General features: G+C 40.8%; 1 protein-coding gene across 1 annotated transcript in view; it reads right to left on the bottom strand.

Moving 5' to 3' along the window:
* The window catches only part of CUNH10orf143 (chromosome unknown C10orf143 homolog), a 44,162-nt gene that overhangs the window by 5,700 nt on the left and 13,509 nt on the right, over positions 1-24,953 (bottom strand). The window contains exons 2-3 of the mRNA XM_032175014.2: positions 10,208-10,372; positions 10,037-10,099 (exon numbers count right to left, since the gene is read on the bottom strand). Coding sequence (XP_032030905.1) covers positions 10,037-10,099; positions 10,208-10,372 — 228 coding nt within the window. The remainder of the gene's footprint in view (positions 1-10,036; positions 10,100-10,207; positions 10,373-24,953) is intronic.

Raw genomic sequence — 24,953 nt, 5'->3', positions numbered from 1 at the left:
GGGTCTCACCCTGCCGCCTGGGATGGAGTACAGTGGCATAATCATAGCTCACTGCAGCCTCCAACTACTGGGCTCAGGCAATGCTCCTGTCTCAGCCTCCCAAAGTGCTGGGATTATAAGCATGAGTCACTGTGGTCAGCCTTGGGTATTCTATGTAGATAATTATACCATCTGGAAATAACGATTTAGATTTTTCTCTTTCCAATTCTTATGTCCATTGTTTCTTTTTGTTCTTATCGCATTATGCCAGCTAGGAGCCCTAGCATACCGAGCAGAAGTGCTAATAGCATTCTCGTCCTTTTCTCTTCAACACAGATCCTTCCACTAAGTATCACGTCCTTAGTTTTTACCAGAAGAAAGCCTTCTATTTCTGGTTTGTGGAGTTTTTAAATATATATCATGAATGGGATTAGCATCTGACTGTATGCTGTTTCTGCATCTAATAGATGATCTCTTTTTTCCTTTTGATCAGACAATGTAGTCGTTTTTCTAATGTTAAATCATCCATGTGTTCTTTCATACAGGGTTTTTAAAATCTGTAAAATCCCTGTGATGGGAGCTTTTTGATAACCTTCCCAGATCCTTCCATTGTTACTGATCTGATTCTGTTCTCTGTTCTTGAGTCAGTTTTGGTAACTGAATTTTCTGGGGTGGGGAGAGGAACCCCACTGCAGTGGCCATCGCAGCCCCAGACCTGGTGCAGCCTGTCCACATGCATGTCACAGTGCAGTCCCCTTAGAAGCTCAAAGATGCATTCCAAGCTCTTCTGGCATCTATTGCTACTAACGAGAGATCTGTTGTCAAATTATCATCCCTTCATGCTTAGCCAGTCATTTCTCTCTAGCAGCTCTACAGATGTTTCTCTGCCTTTGATGTCCTCCAATGTCATGATGACCTATTTATGTGTGGATACACCACGCCCAAGACTCACTGTGATTCTTCAGACATACAAAAAAAGGTACAGACGACAACATAACAAACATTCATGAACCATCACAAAACTTAGGAGATAAAACATTAGATATCACCAAAACACTGCACCCTGAGCCCTTCCACTCAGTAGAAATAACTCCCTTGTTTTGAAGTTGTTTACCACTCTCACAAATGTTTTTATTCCTTTAGTAGATATATGTCAATGTTTCCCATGCTTAAAATTGTATCTAGATAGTGTCATTCTACATAGATCCTTCTATAATTTCCTTTTTTCTCTACTTGATCCATTTTCACTGCTCTCTATTTCATTGAGTAAATATATTGCAATTCATTTATCCATTCTATTGATGAACATTTAGGTTGTTTCTGACTTTTCTTACACTAACAGTGCTACAACAAATATTTTGTTTTGTTTTGCTTTGAGACAGAGTCTTGCTCTGTCACCCAGGCTGGAGTGCAGTGGCGGGATCTTGGCTCACTGCAACCTCCACCTCACAAGCTGAAGTGATTCTCTTGCCTCAGCCTCCCAAGTAGCTGGGACTACAGGCATACGCCACCATGCCTAGCTAATGTTTTTTGTATTTTTAGTAGAGATGAGGTTTCACCATATTGGCCAGGCTGGTCTCAAACTCCTGACCTTAAGTGATCTCCCGCCTCAGCCTCCCAAATACAACAAATATTTTGTATACACTTCCTTGGCATCTACTAGGGTATACACCTAGGACCATATCTTCTAGCTCACCAGAAATGCCCACCATACGCTTTACCCATTTACATGGCTTCTGAGGAAGTGAACACATCTTTTCACTCTACAACCTCACCCACACTTATAGCACCATTTTTATTTTTGCTAATTTGATGGTTTAATTTGCAAGCCCTTAAATTACTAATGAGGTTGAACACCTATTTATATTTATTGGCTATTTTGAGTTTCCTCTTCTCTGAACTGCCAGGTCATATACTTTGCCCATTTATTTACTGGACTGATTTGCATATTTATTCAAGATACCCATCTTTATATTTTGTGCACTGTAAATATCTTTCCTGCAAAAAGCTTTTCTTAGACAATGATGAAAGAATTCTGATATGTAGCATGTCTTAATATATGCAGTTATATTCTATATATATATATATATTTTTTTTTGAGACAGAGTTTCACTCTTGTTGCCCAGGCTGGAGTGCGATGGCACAATCTCGGCTCACCGCAACCTCTGCCTCCTGGATTCAAGCGATTCTCCTGCCTCAGACTCCCAAGTAGGTGGGACTATAGGCATGCACCATGCCTGGCTAATTTTGTATTTGTAGTAGAGATGCAGTTTCTCCATGTTGGTCAGGCTGGTCTTGAACTCCCAACCTCAGGTGATCTGCCCATCTTGGCCTCCCAAAGTGCTGGGATTATAGGCATGAGCCACCACGCCTGGCCGTCATATTCTATATTTTCTACTAACAAAGGTTTTTTTTTGTTTTTTTTTTGATATATAGGTTCTTATTAACTCCCACCCCCACCTCCCACCTCCTAGAATTGATTTTGTGTGAGGCAGAGATCTAATTTTATCTTTCCTCATACATGGATAACTAATTGCCATGGCACAATTTATAGGTGTATGTAAATCTCATTTATAATGCCTTCAAACTGCCATATATGCATATTTAAAGATCTAAATTTTATTTCATTGGTTAGTCTACACTTAGGCCAGTTAACACATTGTCTTAATGGTCACAGCTTTGTAATATATCTTGATATCTGATGGATAATTTCCCTTGCTTGTTATTCTACTTCAAAATTGTTTGACCACATATGCCTTTCTTCAGTTCTGGAAAATTCTCAGCCATTATCTTTTCGACTATTCTACTCAAACATTCTCTAAAGTCCTTCCTTCTGGATTTCCTAATGGGCATTCTCATTCTTTCCTCTATGACTCCTAATTACACTTTTATACCTTCCATCTTTTTATCTCTCTTGCTATGCTTGGGGGATTTATCTAGCTCTATCTTCTAATTCACTAATTCTGTCTTTAACTGTGTCTAATCTGATGACTTTTTAAAAAAACTTCAATGAACATATCATGCACTTTTAGTTCTTTGTTAAAAAAAACCTTCCAATATTTTTTTCAAACTGTCTTCCTTTCTTACTATGGCTCTATTTCTTCTTTAATCATTTTATAAAATAACTACAGGATACCTCAGAGACATGGCAGGCTTGGTTGCAGAACACTGCAATAAAGTGAGTCACACAAATTTTTTGGTTTCTCAGTGCATATATAAGTTTTGTTTACAATATGCTTGTAGTCTATTAAGTGTGCAACAACATTCTGCCTAAAAATATGTACATACCTTAATTTAAAAATACTTTGTTGTTTAAAAATGCTGACACAGAAGCATGAGATGAGGATATGCTTTTGGGATAATGGCACCAAACAGACTTGTTCAATGCAAGGTTGCCACAAATCTTCAATGTGTAAAAACCACAATACCTTCAAAGCACAATAAAGTGAAGTACAATAAAATGAGTTGTGCTTGTACTTTATATCCAACTTCAGGTTCTTCAATTATTTCAGATTGTTGGAGATTTTGATTCTACTGTTTATTTCCTGACCCCTCTTCTCACCAGGGTGGTAGATTTGTTTATGTGCTTATTTTTCTATTGTGATCTTATCCTCCATGGGGGCTGTTTTATCTCCAAATCTCCTACACACTGGGTGGTGGAGTCATGCCTACAGGACAGTTCCACACCTGCCACCACCTGAGGCCTTCAGGACTTCAATGGGCTGCAACTGTTCTTATGGCAGGGCTTCTATGTTTGGTTCCTATATGATTGAGATAAAATAAACTTGGAACCCACACCCATGCATGGCCTGGTATTGTAATTTCCCGTCCCCTTTTAGGGTATAATCAGATCTTCAGGCTCTAAACTTAATGCAAGGATCCAAATTCTAGCTCCCACACCTGTTAGGCCAAAACCACATCTATCTCTGGACATGAGCATTCCAGTTCCCAGACCTGGGTGCATTCTAGGACCAAACCCAACAAGTACCCAGACCCAGGAACGGCCACTGAAGAGTGTGTTGGTCCCAATAGCTCTACTTTTGATTTCTCTCTTCCCTATTACATGATCAGCTGCATGTTTTTTATCCCAGTCTACCTTGAGTCTCTGCAGCAGGAGGGGGACACATCTGTGTTGGTTTTAGCTAACATGTTTGTAGGAAGTCCAAATTGAACTTTTTTCTTTTTTCTTCTAGTCATCTGAAGCCCCTCAGCTCCTTCGGCAGCAGAAAATGACCTAAATAACAGTTAAAAATTTTTTTAAAGGTAGTTTTTCAATATCCATATTCCAGAGAAAGTACTCACTGTCAGCTACTGCTAGAAGCTAAATCTGAAGATTTTGTCAGCGGTCTATTCAGACCCGTCTATTCTGGGATTTGTGTTTGGCTATACTGACACAGCCAGACTCTTCCGTTCCCAGCTTATTCCCTCACAGTGTGAGTAAATCAGCTCTGTGTCTTAGCCAAGAGCTTCTCACTGTGTCTGGGGATGAAGCCCACAAAAACCCGCACTGTCACTGCCACACTTCTCAGAGGGTGTTCGAGCCTGACGCTGGGCCGCCAGTGTCAGGGAGTGATGCCGGCGTCCTGACTGCAAACACGCTGATCAGCCCAAAAAAGCAGAGAGCAGAGGGGGCTCCAAGCCGAGTGCTCAGGCCCCTGCCTCCCCATCAACCACGGTGCCAGCCCAATGGCTTAGCCCCTGGGGACCCCACTTTCCTTATCTGTAAATTGACAGAGTTAGACCAATGAACTCCAGGATCTTTGACAAACCTGGGGGGAGAAATGCATGGAGCACAACTTGATTCTTACAGAATGATCAGTGAAGTTTCCGCTGATCCCTCCATGATTGTGTTTTCTTCTCTCAGGACAGAAGAAGAAAGGACTGACAACGATGCTTGCTATCAGCTGTGGCCGAGACAGGACACAAAGAACAGGGCACTGCGCATCGATCTCTGTTCATCGATGTCAGAACGTTACATTTCCATCTTCGGTCCCGTCCCCAGCTTGACACTCGGACCCGCCCTAGCAAGCACAGGCAGCGTTCTCAGCCGTCACTGCAGGCACCAGAGGAGGGCAGAGATCACTGGGTTCCCAGGCTTCCTATTCTAGTGCAGTATTTATAGATGATGTAGATGTAGAAAGCAATGACCAATAACGTACAGATGTGTAAACAAAATAAACAAATACTTTAAAGGTAACCCATTTGGAGATAAAAAGAAATACAAAGAAAAAATGCATCCACTTAGAATCAGAATAATCATACTTTGGCTCCTCCTGGTGTCCCTACAAGGGAAAACTGAACCAAAACAATGGGTTTGGACCAAACACCTCCCTTCCCCTGCCCTCAATTTCTACTCCTACATTGCCTGACTCCACACACACAGACATGCACACACACTACATACGTACACAGACACACAGATGCACACACACCATATATACCACACACACACAAATGTTGTCAGGCAATAGATATCAATGTCAAAAAGTGAATAATACGGAGGCTTATTAAGACTGCTCCTTTGCTATTTGCCCTCAATGAAAAAAAAAGAAAAAAAGATAAGGCTAATGACAATGCTGGTATCCAGAATCAAGGTGGGGAGCGGAGGCTCCAAGGCACCAGGAATCACCATGTTTTGCATGCTGGCTATTCAGTGGTAACTCCCTACCCGTTTGAGCAATAAAAACCAATAACCACAGATGAAAGGGAGCGAAGGAGCATTGGCGATGGGCAACATTGAAGGGCCTGACTGTATTTTTAACTTTCATGTCCAGGCTCTCGGGACTCATGTGGCTTATCACCAGGATCAACCCTGCCAGCACTCTGGAGTGCCAAGATTGCGGACTACTGACTGGGCCCTTACAGGGGGCAACAAAGGCCTAGAGACCTCTGTTAGAAACAGCAACTTTTCTCCCCAGGAGAATCTGTCCATTCATTAGCTGATTAGCACAGGTAAGAAAACAGAACCCAATCTAGGTGTATTTCAAACAGAGGGACTGTAACAGGATTTGGCTACACAAATGATGGAAGAGATGAGGAGCCAAACGGGGTTGCTGATATGGTTTGTGTCCCCACCCAAATCCCATCTGGAATTGTACTCCATACGTGTTGATCTGGAATTGTACTCCATACGTGTTGGAGGGGAGCTGGTGGGAGGTGACTGGATCATGGGGGCGGACTTCTCCTTGCTGTTCTCGTGATAGTGAGTTCTCATGAGATCTGGTTGTTTGAAAGTGTATGGCACTTCCCCTCTGGCTCTCTCTCTCTCTCTCTCTCCTGCTGCCATGGTAAGGCATGCTTGCTTCCCCTTCACCTTCCACCAGGATTGTAAGTTTCCTGAGGCCTCCCAGCCATGCTTCCTGTACAGCCTGTGGAACTGTGAGTCAACTAGATCTCTTTTCTTTATAAATTATCCAGTTTCAGGTAGTTTTTGTGTGTGTGTGTGTGTGTGTGTGTGTGTGTGTGTGTGTGTTTGAGATGGAGTCTCGTTCTGTCACTCAGGCTGGAGTGCAATGGCACAATCTTGGCTCACTGCAACCTCCACCTCCCAGGTTCAAGCAATTTTCCTGCCTCATTCTCCCAAGCTGGAATTACAAGCACCAGGTAGTTCTTTATGGTGATGTGAAAATGGACTAATACAGGAGCCAAACACTCACCAGGAGGACAAAGGGAGAAGAAAGTGGACCTCGCAAGAGATGGGCCCAGAGGCACTACTCTGCAGGAGCTATGTCCTGGGGGAGGGCTGAGAGAGAGAGAGAGAGAAATGCTCTGGCCTCTTCCTCCTTCTCCCCCACATTCCTGTGTCCCACCAATGCCTCACGTTGGCTGGATTCTCCCAGAAGGCAGAAGCAAAGGAGTCTGGGAAACACAGTCTCCACAACACAGAGGAGGGGCAGACAAAGGAGGTCGGAGCTGAGAAAAAAACAGGCAACGGGCTGACCGGTGACCCAATAAGATCTGAGGGTGGCCCCTTCTCCAGAGGATTCCAGCACTGAGAGGCTATAAAACGTCAGAGACCAGAGACCACTAGGAAAACACGGTGCTGACGAAATATCATCACATCTCCCCTCAACCAATATCCTAAATCCTTTCTACAGTTTTCTGCCTTATAAGCCTTCCTCCCCTTTTCACGTACCTTCTTTTCATTATTTTGGAGACCTCTGGCATCCCCCTAAGGTTTCATTTAATTGCTTTGAATTTGCAAGGTGCAGCTTCATTTCCATTTTACACTTGGTTACCGTGTGGCCTGTGCACACGCAAGCCGCGCGGAGCTGGGAACGGAGAAGCCTGCAGCCCAGGTGACCGCCGAGCGTGGGAGCCATTGGTGGCAGGAAAGGAAGCCTCCTAGCCATGGCGATCATCCTCTGCGGGACTTGCAGCCCCGGACAGCGCACGACAGAGAGAGCAAGCAGCCCGACCCTGGGCAGGAGCGGATGCCCTGGATGCTGCAAGACCAGGTCCCACCACATTCATTTCGATCATCAGTAACATGAGCAGGGTGATTCAGGGCTACGAGGTGACGCTCCTAAATAATAATGTACAGCAGCAGGAGGTGAACCCTCACAGTAATTACTGTAAGAAACCACCTCAGCCACTCCTGAAATAGTAACCATTTTAACAATGGTTACAATGCACCAGAAGGGGTCAACAGAAATAGACCGAAATGCAAACTTGGAAAATGAGGTTGAAGAGGTCTACCAAGGAAGTCCTTGCATATGAGAAATGTCAAAACCCTGTATGTGTGAGCAACAATTCAATCATAAACGTAACAAAAAGCTTAGGAACAGAAGGACCACCAAGCTCAGACGGGGTTATACTGAGAATTCAGAGCAGAACAGATCAGATTAGCTGACATCCTACGAAGGTCGAAAATACACTAGAGAATTCAGGATGCAAAGGAGCTTACCGGAGAAAAGCCACCAAATACATGAGAATCACATGTAAGTTTCCCATTAGGAATTCCACACAAACTACCCCTCACATCACCTTGGCTTCTCTCTGACCAAGAGAACCATTCTGAGCCGCCTATGGGCATCATGGGAGAGTGGGCAGGCCCATGTGTAAGCAGGCATTTGTGAATGGAACTGCAAGTTTAATAAAGTCTTCTGAAATTTGGAATTGTGCCCCATTGGTGATTTATTGTTAAGCACGACTCCCAGGGATCTTGCATTTCTAAAAATACTATTTGCTTTTTATTTAACACTGAACCTTTTGATGTTTTATAATACAAAAATAGTGTCTTATTATTTTAAAAGCTTAGGAGAGAAACTAACCATATTATTAGAAGAAGAAGATATATGCAGCTACAGTCTGTTCAAATATCAAGAGGTGTGACTTTTCAAATTCACATTTCAATCTTTATTTACATTAGACTTTCAGAAATAGTGGGTGTAAATATTAAAACGCCCAAGCCTGGGTGAAATTTTATTGAGAATAACTACAAATAAAAGGAAACTGATTTTTTAAAGTCAGTTTCTGAAATTTAGATGAAAGAATATTGAGTATTAACAAAAAAAATGATATTTACATATCAATGAAGGTTTTCTGCTCATAGATTCATTTCCTACGAAACATAACGGAGGCAGGCTTGGGGAATTACAAAGAAAGGAAAAACCCTAATCAAATAGGTACTGTTGTTCAAACAGAATATTAGCCAAAATGATCCAATCAGTTGCTTGAACTAAATTTTTTTTTTCTTTAAGCCATTCACGCCAGAACACAAGCTCTCAAAGCAATAAGAATCTGTACTACATTCCAAGTGTTTGCTTCCAACAGATGGGGGGATGTGAAAGATACATTCCATGGGGGACAAAGAAGGCACCGGTCAGTCATCGGCAAACAAGGAATTCAACCCCAATGGAGGCATAGTTCTCAAAGTAAGCATTATTCATTTGTATTCTAGGGTATGTTTAACAGCTACATGAATCAACCTAAGCATACTAAATTCAAGTTGCTGGAACTTTCATTTCACCATTGTTCAGAATTACACCATTGTTCGGAATTACACCAGAGAATGCAACATAACCTATGAAAATTTTTCTAAAGAGAGTACAAAAAGTAGCAAAGTATACCTTCATGGAATGAGTTTCATACTAAACTTTGTTTTCCTATTTGTCTAAGGACTTCAGATAGCTAGAGGTTCACCCTGTCATCAGACATGGTGATGGCTGTCATGGTTTTAGGTCTTTGTCTGAAACAAAATCAGTGCTTATCATTGTAAAACACAGTAGCTTACAGTATGTCAATTGAGGATCTCCATAATTTATTGACTCAATCTTTTGCTTATCAAAAACAGCAATACATTTCTCTAAAGATCTTTAGGGGGCAATCTCAGAAATACACATACACACACACACAAATTCCTGGTTTCTAGGTGGAATTTAAATATAATTCTATTTTATTGCAATATTAAGATTTCAAATGTAAAATTAAAGAAACCCAAGAATTATAGAGGTTATCAAAGACATATTAACTTGTTCTTGGAGTAAGTTCAAAATTAATAACAAAGGTATTATTATGCTAATATATACTTTATGATATTCTGCCCAATAGAAGTAAGACTGAGAATCTGACTCTGGCAGTTTCTGACCTCCCTTTACTCTGAATTAATGGTGTGAACACTGTATTTCCTTCTGAAATCTGTGATTTATGTGAAGTTTATGATAGAAACATGCAAGAAAAGCATAAACAGGGAAAAGAAAAGAGCAATGTTGATTGCTGTTTGGAAAATTAAATGAGGAAGATCTTTTCTCCAAGATGTCCTTAAATGATTCTCTATTTTAACCAAATCCAGTGGCCTAGTCCCTTTCCTAAACCCTGTTTTTTAGAAGGAATTTTAAATGTATTTGCAATTTCTATTTCCAATCTGAAGCTGGACACAAATTAGTTTGTACACCGATAGAATTCTAAGAAAAGCTTAAATCAATTTTCACCTTTTTATTTATGTTCCTCATTCTTCAGAAACGTAATTGCAGTTTTTATTAACTTTGTTTTATGGATCTAATATTTAAGAAGAAGTCTATCTTTTATGTCACAGCAAGAAGGTTAATGCACTTACAGATTCCCCTGCAATACATCTTGGGCAAGGCTGGGCTGAGCTCCTTCCACCATTCTGAGAAATCTAGTTAACAAATCACAGTTGCAGATATATCAGAACAATGATTATTTACACTTTCTATTAAAATATTTCAACATGCTCACAACTAGTTTGGTGGGAACGGGAACATACCCCTGTACTTAGCCTCCCCTGGCCACTCTCTGGCCTCGGTGCTGGGGGGCAGCCTCTTGATGAAGGTTCCTGGTCCTCTGGGCCCCAGGATGCCAGGGCACAGGCATTCACCTGGTGGCAGCCACGCTCATGCCCACTGGCTTCTAATCTCCTGCATGCCCGTTTCTGAAACAAACAAATTTTCACTTTAGATGGTCTCATAAAGCATGCAACACTCTAATTGAATTTGCTTTCAGAAAACTTCAGCTGCAAGTACAGAGCCCTGTGGAGCTGGAAAACTTTATAGGGCATTTGAGGAGATGACTTTAAACTTTATCTCTTCAGAATAACAATCATCCATTACATTTAACCTCATTATTTCTTGCATTGCCTGATATTTACTTAGCTTTATACATTTAAAATAGTCATTTCAAATAATTTTGGCTGAAACTCTTGTAATAAACTATGGTGACTGGTTTATTGATATTGAAAACGTGCAAAACCTATAAATTTTGTTCCAGAAACTAGTTATATGCTTGTGCTTAGTATCAAATTACATACTTTCTTAATACAATATGAATAATTCACATGTGACTACTTCTGTGTCTCACTGGCACTGAAGAGCAAATTAATTTTATTTATTTCAAGGGTTGCACACACAGTCCATAACTGATAACCTTTGGGAAAGTTAGCCTTTGGTTTTTACTACTATGTGAACTAAAGAAAATAATTACAAAAGGAATCCTCTAACGCTAAAGAAAAAAAGTACTCAGTTTGAAAGTCCCAAGACTTTGTGTATTTTTAGGGTAACAATGTTGCAACTGACACAGAGTTTCAGAGGCAAGAGGACCTCTGTAAACAGTCATGGAGGCCACCCTGGCCCAGGGCCAGCAATCCACCCCAGGAGCCCTGGCGGCCAGCAATCCACCCCAGGAGCCCTGGCCCAGGGCCAGCAATCCACCCCAGGAGCCCTGGCCGGCCAGCAATCCACCCCAGGAGCCCTGGCGGCCAGCAATCCACCCCAGGAGCCCTGGCGGCCAGCAATCCACCCCAGGAGCCCTGGCGGCCAGCTCAAGAGGCCCTGATGCTGGACAGCCCCGATGTCAGAACAAACTTCATGGTACACTGGCATCTCCCCAACCTCTGCAGTCACTTGCAAACCACCTTTATCACTTTTGCAAAATGTGTTTATTATCCGTACTATTATTATTTAATATATTCTTAATGGACTTTTTTCACTTAATGCATTTACATAATATAGAAACCTTATGACAGACTAGAAATGATGCATTAAAAATGGGAGATGAGGGAAAAGGAAGAGAGGCGAATTCTCATTATTGTATAGTTCATTATTGTATAAGCAATAGGTGAGTATTAACTGATGCTGAAAAAAACTGAAAATCGGACAATAAAGGGTTAAATAATAAAACGGGAACTAAGGATATTAAATCGGTTTAAATACAAATAATCACTAGAAAATACAAGTCATTCTACATCCAAAATTTTCAAAGAACAAGACCCAACTATACAGACGCACTTAAAATCAAGTGATTCTGAAAGGCTAAAAATAAAAAGGATGGACCAAGGTATAACAGAGAAATAAAAACAAAAAGAGAGCAGGAGCAGATCACATAGAACATAAGCCCCAAAGTGTTAACTACAACCAAGGACTTTTTTTAAATGCTAAAAGCCACAGTTTATAGCGAAGACATAATGCTCATGAACACCTATGAGCCAAACAATACAACCATAACCTTTATCAAACAAAGACTACAGGAGATGTGAGCAAACACAGTTAGAAACATACTAATAACAGGAGGTGTCACACACCATTCTCAGTACAAGGCAGAGCAAGTATACAGAAAACAAGGAGATAGATTTAAACAACATAATCAACCAAGGTTGACCTTATGGACATATATATTGAACTCTGTACCCTGACAATAGAGTATACACATTCCTCTCAAGAACCCACAGCACAGTCACAACTGATGGCATTAAAGGAAAAAACAATGATTTCTATAGGGTAGAAACATAACCAATACTTTCTGATTATAATGCAATAAACTATCAATTACTAACAAAAACAAAAAAACGGAAAGGCACTTCCACCTGGAAATTTAAGAGTCTTATTATTTCTTAGGTCACCAACTGAGAGGAAAGAATTTAAAAAAAATAATTACAATGAAAACACTACATATCAGAATCCATTAAATACATTTAAAGCAGTAATCAGAGAAAAATTCAATGCACTAACACTTTTATCAATAAAAATGAAAGAATGAAAATTAATTAATAATTCCCAGCCAGGCACAGTGGCTCATGCCTGTAATCCCAGCACTTTGGGAGGCTAAGGCAAGCAGATCGCTTGAGGCCAGGAGTTTGAGACCAACCTGGGCAACATGGTACCCTGTCTCTACCAAAAAATATAAAAATTAGCCAGGCATGGTGGTGCATCTGTAGTCCCAGCTACTCAGGAGGCTGAGGTAGGAAGACTGAGCCCATAAGGCTGAGGCTGAAGTGAGCTGAGATCATGCCACTGCACTCCACCCTGGGTAACACAGCGAGACTGTCTCAAAAAATAAATAATAACAATAATAATTCCCAGCTCATAAAAACTAGGAAAAGAACAAGAAAGCAAAACAAAAGAATACACAAAGAAAAAATGAAGGAAAAAGCTAAAATTAATGAGAAAAAAAGAATATATAAGATAAAATTAATGAGGTAGAGAATAGAAAAACAGTAGATCTAATGTACAAATATAAATCCTGGTTTTTGGAGGGAAAAAAGTAGACAAACCACTAGTTAAGTTACTCGAGAAAAAGGAGGAGTGAATACAAAAATAGAAAATAAGAAAGGACGCAGGGGAAATAACCAATGAAACAAGAAATTATAAAAATCTTAAGGGAATATTTCACAGACCTCTATGCAAATGAATTTGAAAAATGTAGATGTAACTGATAACTTCCTAAGGATAGTCTGATTACCAAAACTGATCCCATTAGAGTTAGAAAGCTTAAACTGATGATTTCCCAGAAGAAACAGGAAGAGTTATTAAGTAACTACCCACAAGCCCCAGGACCAGACGGTTTCCCAGGGGAATTCTCCCAAACCTTCAAAGGCCAGGTAATGCCAATGCTCTATGAAGAAGATTCTAGCACACTGTCTCCTTTTATGAAGCAAATGTAACACTGATAAACCAGACAGAAAGGACAAGAAAATACAACTACATACCAATCAATTGCTCGATATCAATGTAAAAATATGAAATGAAGTCTAAGATATTCGAAATATTAGGAAACTCTCAATATAATGTACTATATTAATAAACATAAGGAAATAGTGTGATGACCTCCATAGATTCTGAAAAATCCTTTAACAAAATTTAAAACCTATTTATGATAAAAGTTACAGAAAACAGGAATTGAGGGTTATACTATTAAATTAATAGAATACACATTCCTTAATTCATTACTAAATGGGGAAAAACTAATAGCATTTCTACTACTGTCAGGAACAGGGCAAAGATGCTCACTGTCTCCATTTCTGTTCAACATTGTATGACAGGTATTACCCAATATATTGAGACGAGAGAAATCAATCAGCATTATAAGAAGAAGTAAAGTAGTAAAACCACTTCTATTTGCAGTTGATAACCACATATATCTGGAAACCCCCAGAGAATCAACGATAAAACTAACTCAAACAATAAAAGAATTCACTAATACAGAATTAACATATAAAAATCAATAGCTTTCAAATACAAAATAATAATCAGAGAAAACTCCATTTAAAATAATTGCAATAAGGGCCGGGCGCAGTGGCTCACGCCTGTAATCCCAGCACTTTGGGAGGCTGAGGCGGGTGGATCACGAGATCAGGAGATCGAGACCATCCTGGCTAACATGGTGAAACCCTGTCTCTACTAAAAATACAAAAAATTAGCCGGGCGTGGTGGCGGGCACCTGTAGTCCCAGCTACTTGGGAGGCTGAGGCAGGAGAATGGCGTGAACCTGGGAGGTGGAGGTTGCAGTGAGCCGAGACTGCGCCACTGCACTCCAGCCTGGGCGACACAGCGAGACTCTGTCTCAAAAAAAAAAAAAAAAAAATTGCAACAAGGATTAAATATCTAGGAACAAATTTAACAAGAACTGCACAAAATCTATACAAGGAGAATGTAAGGCATTCTTGAAAGACGCTAAAGTAGATATGAACAAGAGAAAAGACATCCCCAACTCTTGGATAGGATAACCAAACATTATAAAGATGACAGTTCTCCCTAAAAATTAATTTGTAAATTCAATATAATCCCAGTAAAAATCCCAGTAAACTATTTTATAGAGTTACACTAGTTGATACTAACGGTCACAATGAAAAACAAATATGCAAGAAGAACTAAGAAAACCTTGAACAAAAAAATAAAACAACTCCTGGATATGAAAACAAGCCATAGACACTCCATAATTAAACACGGTGGCACACAAGGAGATAAACAGACCAGTGTGGTAGCATTAAAAGTCCAGATATAAATCCAAATATATATGAAAGTTTGGCTTCAAATCACTGTGATATGGATGGACTTTTTATATATACATATATAATTTTCTTTTTTTTTAGAGATGAAGTCTCACTATGTTGACCAGGCTGGTCTCACACTCCTGGCCTCAAGCTATCCTCCCATCTCGGCCTCCCAAAGTACTGGGATTACTGGCATGAGCCACTGTGCTCAGCAGGATGGACTTTTTAATATACGGTGCCAGGACAACTTGGAGCCATTTGGAGAAAAGAAATTTAGATCTGTACCTCACACCATGACATGGTTTGGCTGTGTCCCTACCCAATCTCATCTCGAATAGTAGCTCCTATAATTCCCACGTGTTGTGGGAGGGACACAGTGGGCGATAATTGAATCATGGGGACGGTTCCCCCATACGGTCTTCGTGTTAGTGAATAAGTCTCACGAGATCTGATGTTTTTATAAGGGGCTCCCCTTTTGCTTGGTTCTCATTCTCTCTCATGCCTGCTGCCACGTAAGACGTGCCTTTCACCTTCTGCAATGATTGTGAGGCCTCCCCAGGCACACGGAACTTTGAGTCCATTAAACTTCTTTTACTTTATAAATTACCCAGTCTCCAGTATGTCTTTATCAGCAGCGTGAAAACAGACTAATACAACCACATACAAAACCAAACCAGATGCATTAGGGACCTGAATGCAAAAGATCTAATTATAAAGAACTATGCAATTCCTAGGAGAAAATATGAGTGAATTCTCTAATCTTGGTGTAGGGAAAGATTTTCTAACTATGATTTGAAATACAGAGGCAATAAAATCAAGATTGATAAGTTTGACTATATGAAAATAAAAACTTCTGTAAGGCCAAACGAACAAAAAAATCCTAAACAATATCAAAAGATAACTGATAAAAGGGGAAGAAAAATGTTTGCAACATATACCACAGAAAAAGGGTGAATAACCTGAATATAAGAAACTATTACAAAAGCTGAGCGACAAAGGACCAAAAACCTGAAAGATAAATGGAGAAGACATAAACAATTTACAAAAGCTATTAAAATGGTCCTCAAACATGAAAAAAGTGTTCAAACGCACTCATATTTAAAGAAATACAAATTAAGACAACATCAAGATATCATTTATCATCAGAATGGCAAAAATTGTAGAATGTGGTGTAGCCCCTGTTGGTGAGGCTGCAGGAAAACAGGCACCTCCCGCTTTGCTAGTGAGAATGCAAATTCCTGCAGGGAAATTTGGCAATACCTTACAAAGCTATATGCACATTTTTTAACCCAGCAATTACAACTCTAGAATCTACCCTAAACATACACCTCCAACAACGTGGGAAAAAAACACATTTGCACAGAGTTATTCAATAGTGCAATATATTGGAAACAACCTAAATGCCCCTACACTGGCGAGTGGTTGGATAAACTATGGCACATCCAAGCAATGAAGTACTATGCAACTGAGAAGAGGAAGAGGAAGATTTCCATGAACTGGTCTAGAGTGATTTCCAGAATATATTGTTAAATGAAAAAAACAAAGTGCAAAAGAGTATCTATAATATGCTATCCTTTGTGTAAGAAAGAAGAGGTTATAAGAAAATGGACACTATCTGCTCATTTCTGCAAAAGAAATACAGGAAGGATATTTGAGAAATGAAAGAGACTGCTTTCCTATAGAGAGTGGGTAGGAAAGGGTTGGGGAACAGGGTGGCATGGGAACAGAAATGAAGAGGGAGTGTATAGCTCTGCATTGAAGCACCAGAGTAACATTTCACATGCCAAAAAGTAAGGGAAAAATGTAAGTAAACCAGGACATGGAGGGGAACCCAAGTGGAATACAAAAATAATGAACTAACTACATTACAAATAAGTAACATAGCCACACTGAAAAGAACTACCCCAAATAACTTTAAAAAATACTATTTGGGGCCAGGCGTGGTGGCTCATGCCTGCAATCCCAGCACTTTGGGAGTCCAACGCGGGCAGATCACAAGGTCAGCAGTTTGAGACTAGCCTGGCCAATATGGTAAAACCCCATCTCTACTAAAAATACAAAAAAAAAAAAAAATTACCCAGGCGCGGTGGCAGGCACCTGTGGTCCCAGCTACTTGGGAGGCTGAGGCAGGAGAATCACTTGAACATGGGAGGTGGAGGTTGCAGTGAGCCGAGATTGCACCACTGCACTCCAACCTGTGCAACAGAGTGAGACTCTGTCTCAAAAACAAAAACAAAAAATACTATTTTGACTAGAAACTCAAACGCTAAATAAAGACAAAAAGCACTGTATAGAAATGCTGTACTCTAGCTAGTAAATGTGTTTATTACAGGGTTAGCAATTTTGAAATTACTTTATTGGCATTGGATAAATAAGTAAATACACTGTAAATAATAAGAGCTAAGTTTCTCACTGTTGAAGAAATAAGCTACAAATACAGAAAAGGGAGAGGCTACGATGAACCCAGTGGTGTTGGATTAGAATTTTTAATACATATCCAGACAGAGATATAGAAATATATAAAGATGTGTATGTGTGGGTTACTGTGTGTGCGGGTGATATACACATACACAAACACACATACACATGTATATATATCCTAGCTGTGTCCACTAAGGACAGTGGCATCCTAGTAGCAAGATTATACTTAGCACCTAGAAATTGGTTTCTAAACACCATTTTCCCATGAAAGGAATCGGGACTCCATGGGAAGCCGCTGATTTAGGGAAAGAGCAGGGAAAATACAAGATGAGCCTGAAACACTTTATAGGCCAAAAACTCAGAAAGTTCTTGTAAAACGAGGGCATGTCAAAAAGACAAAGGCATCCACCTGAAGGACTTCCTGTTGACCAAAGCTGGAATAATTTAAGCAATAAAATAAATAAAAACAGCAATGGATAATGCACAGAATAATGTAAATGCCTATTAGTTTACCCATATCAAAAATAATTGAGTAAATAAATAGGTGAGAAGGGACAGGACTTCCTTACAGTTGAATTCTAATTAACAAACGCAAAATAAAAGAGGGAAATGCATTAAGTAAATACCACAGTAAAAATTATTGCGGGCAAGATCTAATAATAGATGCTAAAATCAGGAGGCAAGTTTAAGGAGAAACTGGATGTTTGCACAGCCTCAAACTATCTTCCCCAAGATTCGTATTAATTGTAAAGAGAAAAATAGTAACTTTACCGTGGATAAAACCATTGTAATCAAGTGACAAGGTTAACAACAGCAGTAATGGGACACAATACCAGGAACCCTCCTCCGTACAACGTACCAAGATGGCACAACATCACTTCTGCAGTACTCATGCCAAAAATGCGCACCCTGACTCTAATCATAAGAAAATGTGGGACAACAAAATAACTAACCAATAATCACTAAGTGTCGAGGTCCTAAAAGACTGTCAAAGTGTCACAGATTGGAAGAGAGGAAGGAAACACAACAACTAAATGCAATGTGGGATCCTGGGTTAGATCTTGCAACAGAAAAAGGATATTCGTGGAAAAACTGGTAAAATGGAATAAGGTCTATAGTTAACAGTACTACACCAACATTAATTTCATGGCTTGCTAACTATACTAAGATCATTAACAAGCTTAAGTGAAGGATGTATATGAACTCTATACTATGTTTTTGCAACCCTTCTGTATGCCTAAAACTATTTCAAAATAACAAGATTTTTTAAATGAAAAAATATATATATCTTGCATCCCTAATGCGAGAGAAATACTGATCTAAACCAAACTGCCTTCTCACAACCCCAACCCACTGTTTCTAATTATTCTTCTTTGAGCAACATAAAATAAACAAAGCCCCTTGTGTATGAGATAAACATTCAGATATTTGATGATCATTCTCAGACACTTCGGAGGCTTCTTCTCTCCAACTAGACATCCCTAGTCTCTCACTATTCCATTTCAAAGATGTTCTTCAGACTCTTCATATCCTAGACACCCTAGTCCAGTGTTTCTAAATTGCCAATATCCCGCTTAAAATAAACCATGCAAAATACTTTCAATGCCATGTAACTAGCAGAGTAGAATCACCACTTGCCACTGTGTTTCCACAGGAGAAACCCACGCTAGGTCAACAGCCCCAGCAACCACATCACACACAGGTCCATGTGAGCTCACCTCCCCTGCAACCCCCTCAGCTTCTCCACACAAATGTACTCTCCCATTCCTGGGGCTTATTAAGTCGACTTTGTCTTCCTCTTTTTCTTCTTTTAATTTAACTGTAGGCTCTCCTATGTACACTAGTTAAATCTGATTTCCATGGAATATGTATTTGATTTGTAGCATATAAAAAATATTCAGTCCTTATTCTGCCATATTACAGTAATCGTATTAATCATCTTTAGGACTTTTGCAAATAATGCAGCCTTCTATGTCTTCATCTAAGTTGGATGACAGTTTGAAGAACTAAGACCAAGGCTTTCAATCTCTGGTTATTCAGGATCTGCTCAATCCTTACAGTGCAAAAGGAGGTTTGTTATGTTAAAACTGGTTTGCTGTCAACTTTCAATCATCTGGATTAAAGGGGAAAAGTGGAAATATTAAGTATTCCCCACATAATTTTACAAATTTCAATTTTCCCCCCCATCAGTAACACCATAGTCGGCTAATAGCAATAATATTATTTCCCTTCCTCTTTTCTCAATAACATGGGACTTACTCAAAAGGAAAGCAAACAGGCAGGCATGAATATGAATGAGAACCTGTACTTTCTGGATGAAATTTACAACACTTACGAAACTATATTCTACACCTTTTCTGTGTGGTTGAATGACCGTTGGCACATTAAGGTCAGCAGACTTGTGATTATCTGCAATGAAAAGCTGACATTCTTCAAGGGGCGCAGGGGGCTGAAAGGGCCAGGGTCCCAACAGCATGTCGTAGGAGAAAGGAGAGCCAAGCCATACTCTGCCATCAAGGTAAGCAGAGCATGCGTTCCACTAGGGAATGTGAGGATGACGTCTCAGTGGCACTCAGCCAGCACAGTGAATTAATTTATTCATATTTTCTGTTACTTACTGTGGATTATTGAGAGGTGACCACATATGATATTGATCTATACACTTACTTGGGAAATAGTTCAGTTGTCATGGATTGGCCTGGACCAAAGAAAAATGACTGCCACAGAGGCATTTACATCAGGGGCTGCTTATGTTGAACGAGAATATCTGTCAGCCTTCGCAAAGGCAGATGAAGACTCATGCCAAGCTAAAAAGACACTTGCACTATATGAACAAAATGAAAATCCTAAGTATACACAAAGACCCCACTACATAACAATAACTAGAATAGATCAAGTCACCAGCATCCTCATCAGAAAAAGGTGAAGCAGGAGCATGGCCAAGAAACAGACGCTGTTTCAAACGATGCTAAATTAAAATAGCAAACAGGGATGGTGCTGCCTCAATGATAGTAACACACGAAGCTGCCACAGGTCTCAGGAAGCCTCGCTGCCTGTCCTGAGGAGGCAAGACCAACCATTTGTTGAGGGGGACTTCTTCCTTTTTGGAGGTGATGGTCCCAAGTGAACTTAATGAGTGAAGTGTCTGTAAGGGACAGGGGTTGAAGACCTAACAGTTTGCCAGAGATGAGATTCAAAGCTTTGGTTTCTGTGCTGAGAAGAGCCAGCCCTTATACAAACCAGACAGAGGACATCTCCACAAAGCCCCTAGAAACACACAGCAGGGCCAGAGAACAGGGAGCAGGGTGAGCAGAGCCCAGCGCCAGCTCTGCCACCGGTGGGGCGTGGCCATGCTGGCAGCCTCCGCTCTGGGCTCAAGAGGAGGGTGGAGAATAGAGAAGAGGCGTGGTTCTCTGACCCCTTCAACAGAAAAGCACCACGTGCTCTCTTCAGTCAGCAAAGCAAGAAGATGGCACACTCTTCGACATCAAACACACTGAATGAAGCCTATGTATTACATGTGTTAACACGTGAGCAAGCATATGAGTTAAGCAAATATACAGCAAATTAAAATACCAAAGGAGCTGGCCAGGTGCAGTGGCTCACACCTGTAATCCCAGCACTTTGGGAGGCCAAGGCGGGTGGATCACCTGAGATCAGAAGTTTGAGACCAGCCTGGCCAACATGGTGAAATCCCGTCTCTACTAAACATACAAAAAATCAGCCAGGCATGGTGGCACATGCCTGTAATTCCAGCTACTCAGGAGGCTAAGGAAGGAGAATCACTTGAACCCGGGAGGCAGAGGTTGCAGTGAGCTGGGATCACGCCATTGCACTCCAGCCTCGGCAACAAGAGCGAAACTCCATTTCAAAAAAAATAAATTAATTATTTAAATAAAATACCAAAGGAAATCATTAGAAATCACTAATGCAATTAATAAGTCCACAAGAAAATATATTTTATATAAAATAAAATAATCTAATCTTTCATTTTGAAGGTATTTTGAGAATTTTTATTGACTAATGGCCCTTATGCTGAAGATCATTTGTAGTGTAAGTGTATAATGCTGGGTAATTCAGTCTTAGGTACCAGGAACAGTCGGCTGAGGGGGGTTTCTTCGGTTCAGTTTAGTTTAAGTCCTACCATGATAAAGTTACTTCTGCAGGATGGAGCAGCTGATACGGATGCCCATTGGTCTGAACACAGAACAGGTAATGCTGGATGGAACAAGATTAAGAAGGCGCCACAGACTGCCATTTAGAAAGAAAGCATTCTTTCCATCAAGTAAAGATTCCTTCCCTATGACATTTTCATTTGGAGAATGACCTTGTACTCTTAGGAGTTTTCTTCCTATGACATTTGGTACTGCATCAACTAAGGAGGGCCAGAAGTTAGGATTCTCACACTGAACTCCTGCATTACCAGGGCACACTGGGGCTCTAACCAACTGGATCTTAACATCTTGATACTGTGATCTTTTTTAAAAAAGACTCCTCAGCCTACTATGCTCAAGATTTCAGTCCACACTCTTGACCAAGTCTAGCTTGGCAAAGAGAAGGCAAGTTCTGATACGAGCAAGCCAACACTCAAAGTAAGAGGGCAACTGAATTCTAGGGGAGCGAGTTATCTTGAGATAATGAAGAAGATTAAAGAAAAACCACCCTTCTACTTTGATTCTGAAAAAGACATAAATGAACACACTGGACTTGTTGAGGATTAATTTTAGGCTTGTAAGGTTTACCAAGCACACTCTAAACCTAAGTTATAATCCTGAATAAATTATGGATCTTAAGGAAACCAGTTATGCACATTTACTTGCAACAGGCAGAGCCTAATAAATGTCCTTTGCATTTATAGAAAACTAGTTTAGATGTTTCCACGTTTGTTGTTTCATTTGATCCTCACAATAATCCTGTGACAATGGAGGGATATGGAGTTCTATTTCTATTTTATAGATGAGGAAAAAGAAGTTAAAAAAAAAAAACCTTAGCCAACTTGCCTGAAGTCTGGTGACATGAAATGACCGAGCTGGGTCTTGAGTCTGCTTTCAGGCTAGGTGGAGAAATAAGACTGAAAAATACAACTAAAGAAGCACTAGAAACTAAACAATGTATAAAAAAGACTTCAAAACTTAATATAATAGAAACTTAATACACAGCTCCAGTAATCAATATGGTATTGGCATAAGGATGAACATACAGGTCAATGGCACAGAACTGAGAGTCCAGAAATGAACCCTTATATTTATGGTCAAATGATCTTTGACGAGGGTGCCAAGAAAATTCAATGGAGAAAGAACAGTCTTTAGAAGACATGGTGCCGACATGATTCAATATCCACATGTAAAAAGATAAATTTGGGCTCTTGACATATATCATGCACAAAAATTAACTTGAAATGGATCAGAAGCCTAAATGTAAGAACTAAAAGTATAAAATTTTTAAAGGAGAACATAGGGGAAAAAAATCCTTATGATCTTGGAATAGGCAAATATTTCTCAGATACAACACCAAAAGAATGATCCCTAAAAGAAACAAGTTGAAAATTTGGATTTCATCAATATTCAAAGGTTTGGGGCTTCAAATGACACCATTAAGAAAGTGGAGGCTGGCAAGATGGCCAAATAGGAACAGCTCCAGTCTGCAGCTCCCAAAAAGATCAATGTGGAAGGCAGATGATTTCTGCATTTCCAACTGAAGTACCTGGCTCATCTCACTGGGACTAGTTAGACAGTGGGTGCAGCCCACGGAGAGAGAGCTGAAGCAGGGTGGAGCATTGCCTCACCCGGGAAGCACAAGGGGTCAGGGTACTCCCTCCCCAGCCAAGGGAAGCCGTGAGGGACTGTGCCATGAGGAACAGTGCACTCCAGCCCAGATACTATGCTTTTCCCATGGTCTTCACAACCCACAGACCAGGAGATTCCCTCGGGTGCCTACACCACCAGGGCCCTGGGTTTCAAGCACAGAACTGGACGGCCATTTGGGCAGACACCAAGCTAACTGCAGGAGTTTTTTTTTCCATACCCCAGTGGCATCTGGAACACCAGTGAGACAGAACCATTCACTCCCCTGGAAAGGGGGCTGAAGCCAGGGAGCCAAGTGGCCTAGCTCAGTGGATCCCACCCCCAAGGAGCCCAGCAAGCTAGGATCCACTGGCTTGAAATTCTCGCTGCCAGCACAGCAGTATGAAGTCAACCTGGGATGCTTGAGCTTGGTGGGGGGGCAGGGCATCTGCCATTACCGAGGCTTGAGTAGGTAGTTTTCCCCGCACCGTGTAAGCAAAGCCTCCAGGAAGTTCGAACTGGGCAGAGCCCACCACAGTTTGACAAAGCCACTGTAGCCAGACTGCCTCTCTAGATTCCTCCACTCTGGTCAGGGCATCTCTAAAAGAAAGGCAGCAGCCCCAGTCAGGGGCTTATATATAAAACTCCCATCTCCCTGGGGCAGAGCACCTGGGGGAAGGGACGACCATGGGCACAGCTTCAGCAGACTTAAACGTTCCTGCCTATCGGCTCTGAAGAGAGCAGCGGATCTCCTAGCACAGCACTTGAGCTCTGCTAAGGGACAGACTGCCTCCTCAAGTGGGTCCCTGGCCCCCGTGCTTCCTGACTGGGAGATACCTCCCAGCAGGGGTTGACAGACACCTCATACAGGAGAGCTCCAGCTGGCATCTGGCAGGTGCCCCTATGGGACAAAGCTTCCAGAAGAAGGAACAGGCAGCAATCTTTGGTGTTCTGCAGCCTCTGCTGGTGATACCCAGACAAACAGGGTCTGGAGTGGACCTCCAGCAAACTCCAGCAGATCTGCAGCAAAGGGTCCTGACTCTTAGAAGGAAAACTAACAAACAGAAAGCATCAACATCAACAAAAAGGACATCCACACAGAAACCCCATCCAAAGGTCACCAACATCAAAGACCAAAGGTAGATAAATCCATGAAGATGAGGAAAAACCAGCACAAAAATGCTGAAAATTCCAAAAACCAGAATGCCTCTTCTCCTCCAAAGGAACACAACTCCTCGCCAGCAAGAGAACAAAACTGGAGAGAGAATGAGTTTGATGAATCGACAGAAGTAGGCTTCAGAATTTGGGTAATAACAAATTTCTCCAAGCTAAAGGAGCATGTTTTAACCCAATGCAAGGAAGCTAAGAACCCTGAAAAAAGGTTAGACGAATTGCTAACTAGAATAACCAGTTTAGACAATAACATAAATGACCTGATGGAGCTGAAAAACACAGCACGAGAACTTCACGAAGCATACGCAAGTATCAATAGCTGAATCGACCAAGCAGAAGAAGAGATATCAGAGACTGAAGATCAACTTAATGAAATAAAGCATGAAGATACGATTGAGAAAAAAGAATGAAAAGGAATGAACAAAGCCTCCAAGAAATATGGGACCATGTGAAAAGACCAAACCTACATTTGACTGGTGTACCTGAAAGTGACGGGGAGAATGGAACAAACTTGGAAACCCTCTTCAGGATATTATCCAGAAAAACTTACCCAACCTAGCAAGATAGGCCAACTTTCAAATTCAGGAAATACAGACAACACCACAAAGCCCAGAATATATTAAAAACTCAACTTGACAGAAGACAACACATTTTTTTAACGTGGCAAAAGATGTAAAGAGTAATTTCCCCAATAAAGACATATGAAAGCTAAATAGGTATATGAAAAGATGGTCAACATCAATACTACAGTGATGGCCAGGCATGGGCACTCATGCCTGTAATCCCAGCATTTTGGGAGGCCGACTCTGGAAGATCAGTTGAGGCCAGGGTTTGAGACCAGCCTGGGCAACATAGCAAGACTGCACCTCTAC

This window comes from Hylobates moloch, unplaced genomic scaffold, assembly GCF_009828535.3.
Source record: "Hylobates moloch isolate HMO894 unplaced genomic scaffold, HMol_V3 SCAFFOLD_3, whole genome shotgun sequence".
NCBI classification, from domain to species: domain Eukaryota; kingdom Metazoa; phylum Chordata; class Mammalia; order Primates; family Hylobatidae; genus Hylobates; species Hylobates moloch.
This window is presented reverse-complemented; position numbering and strand designations above follow the sequence as displayed.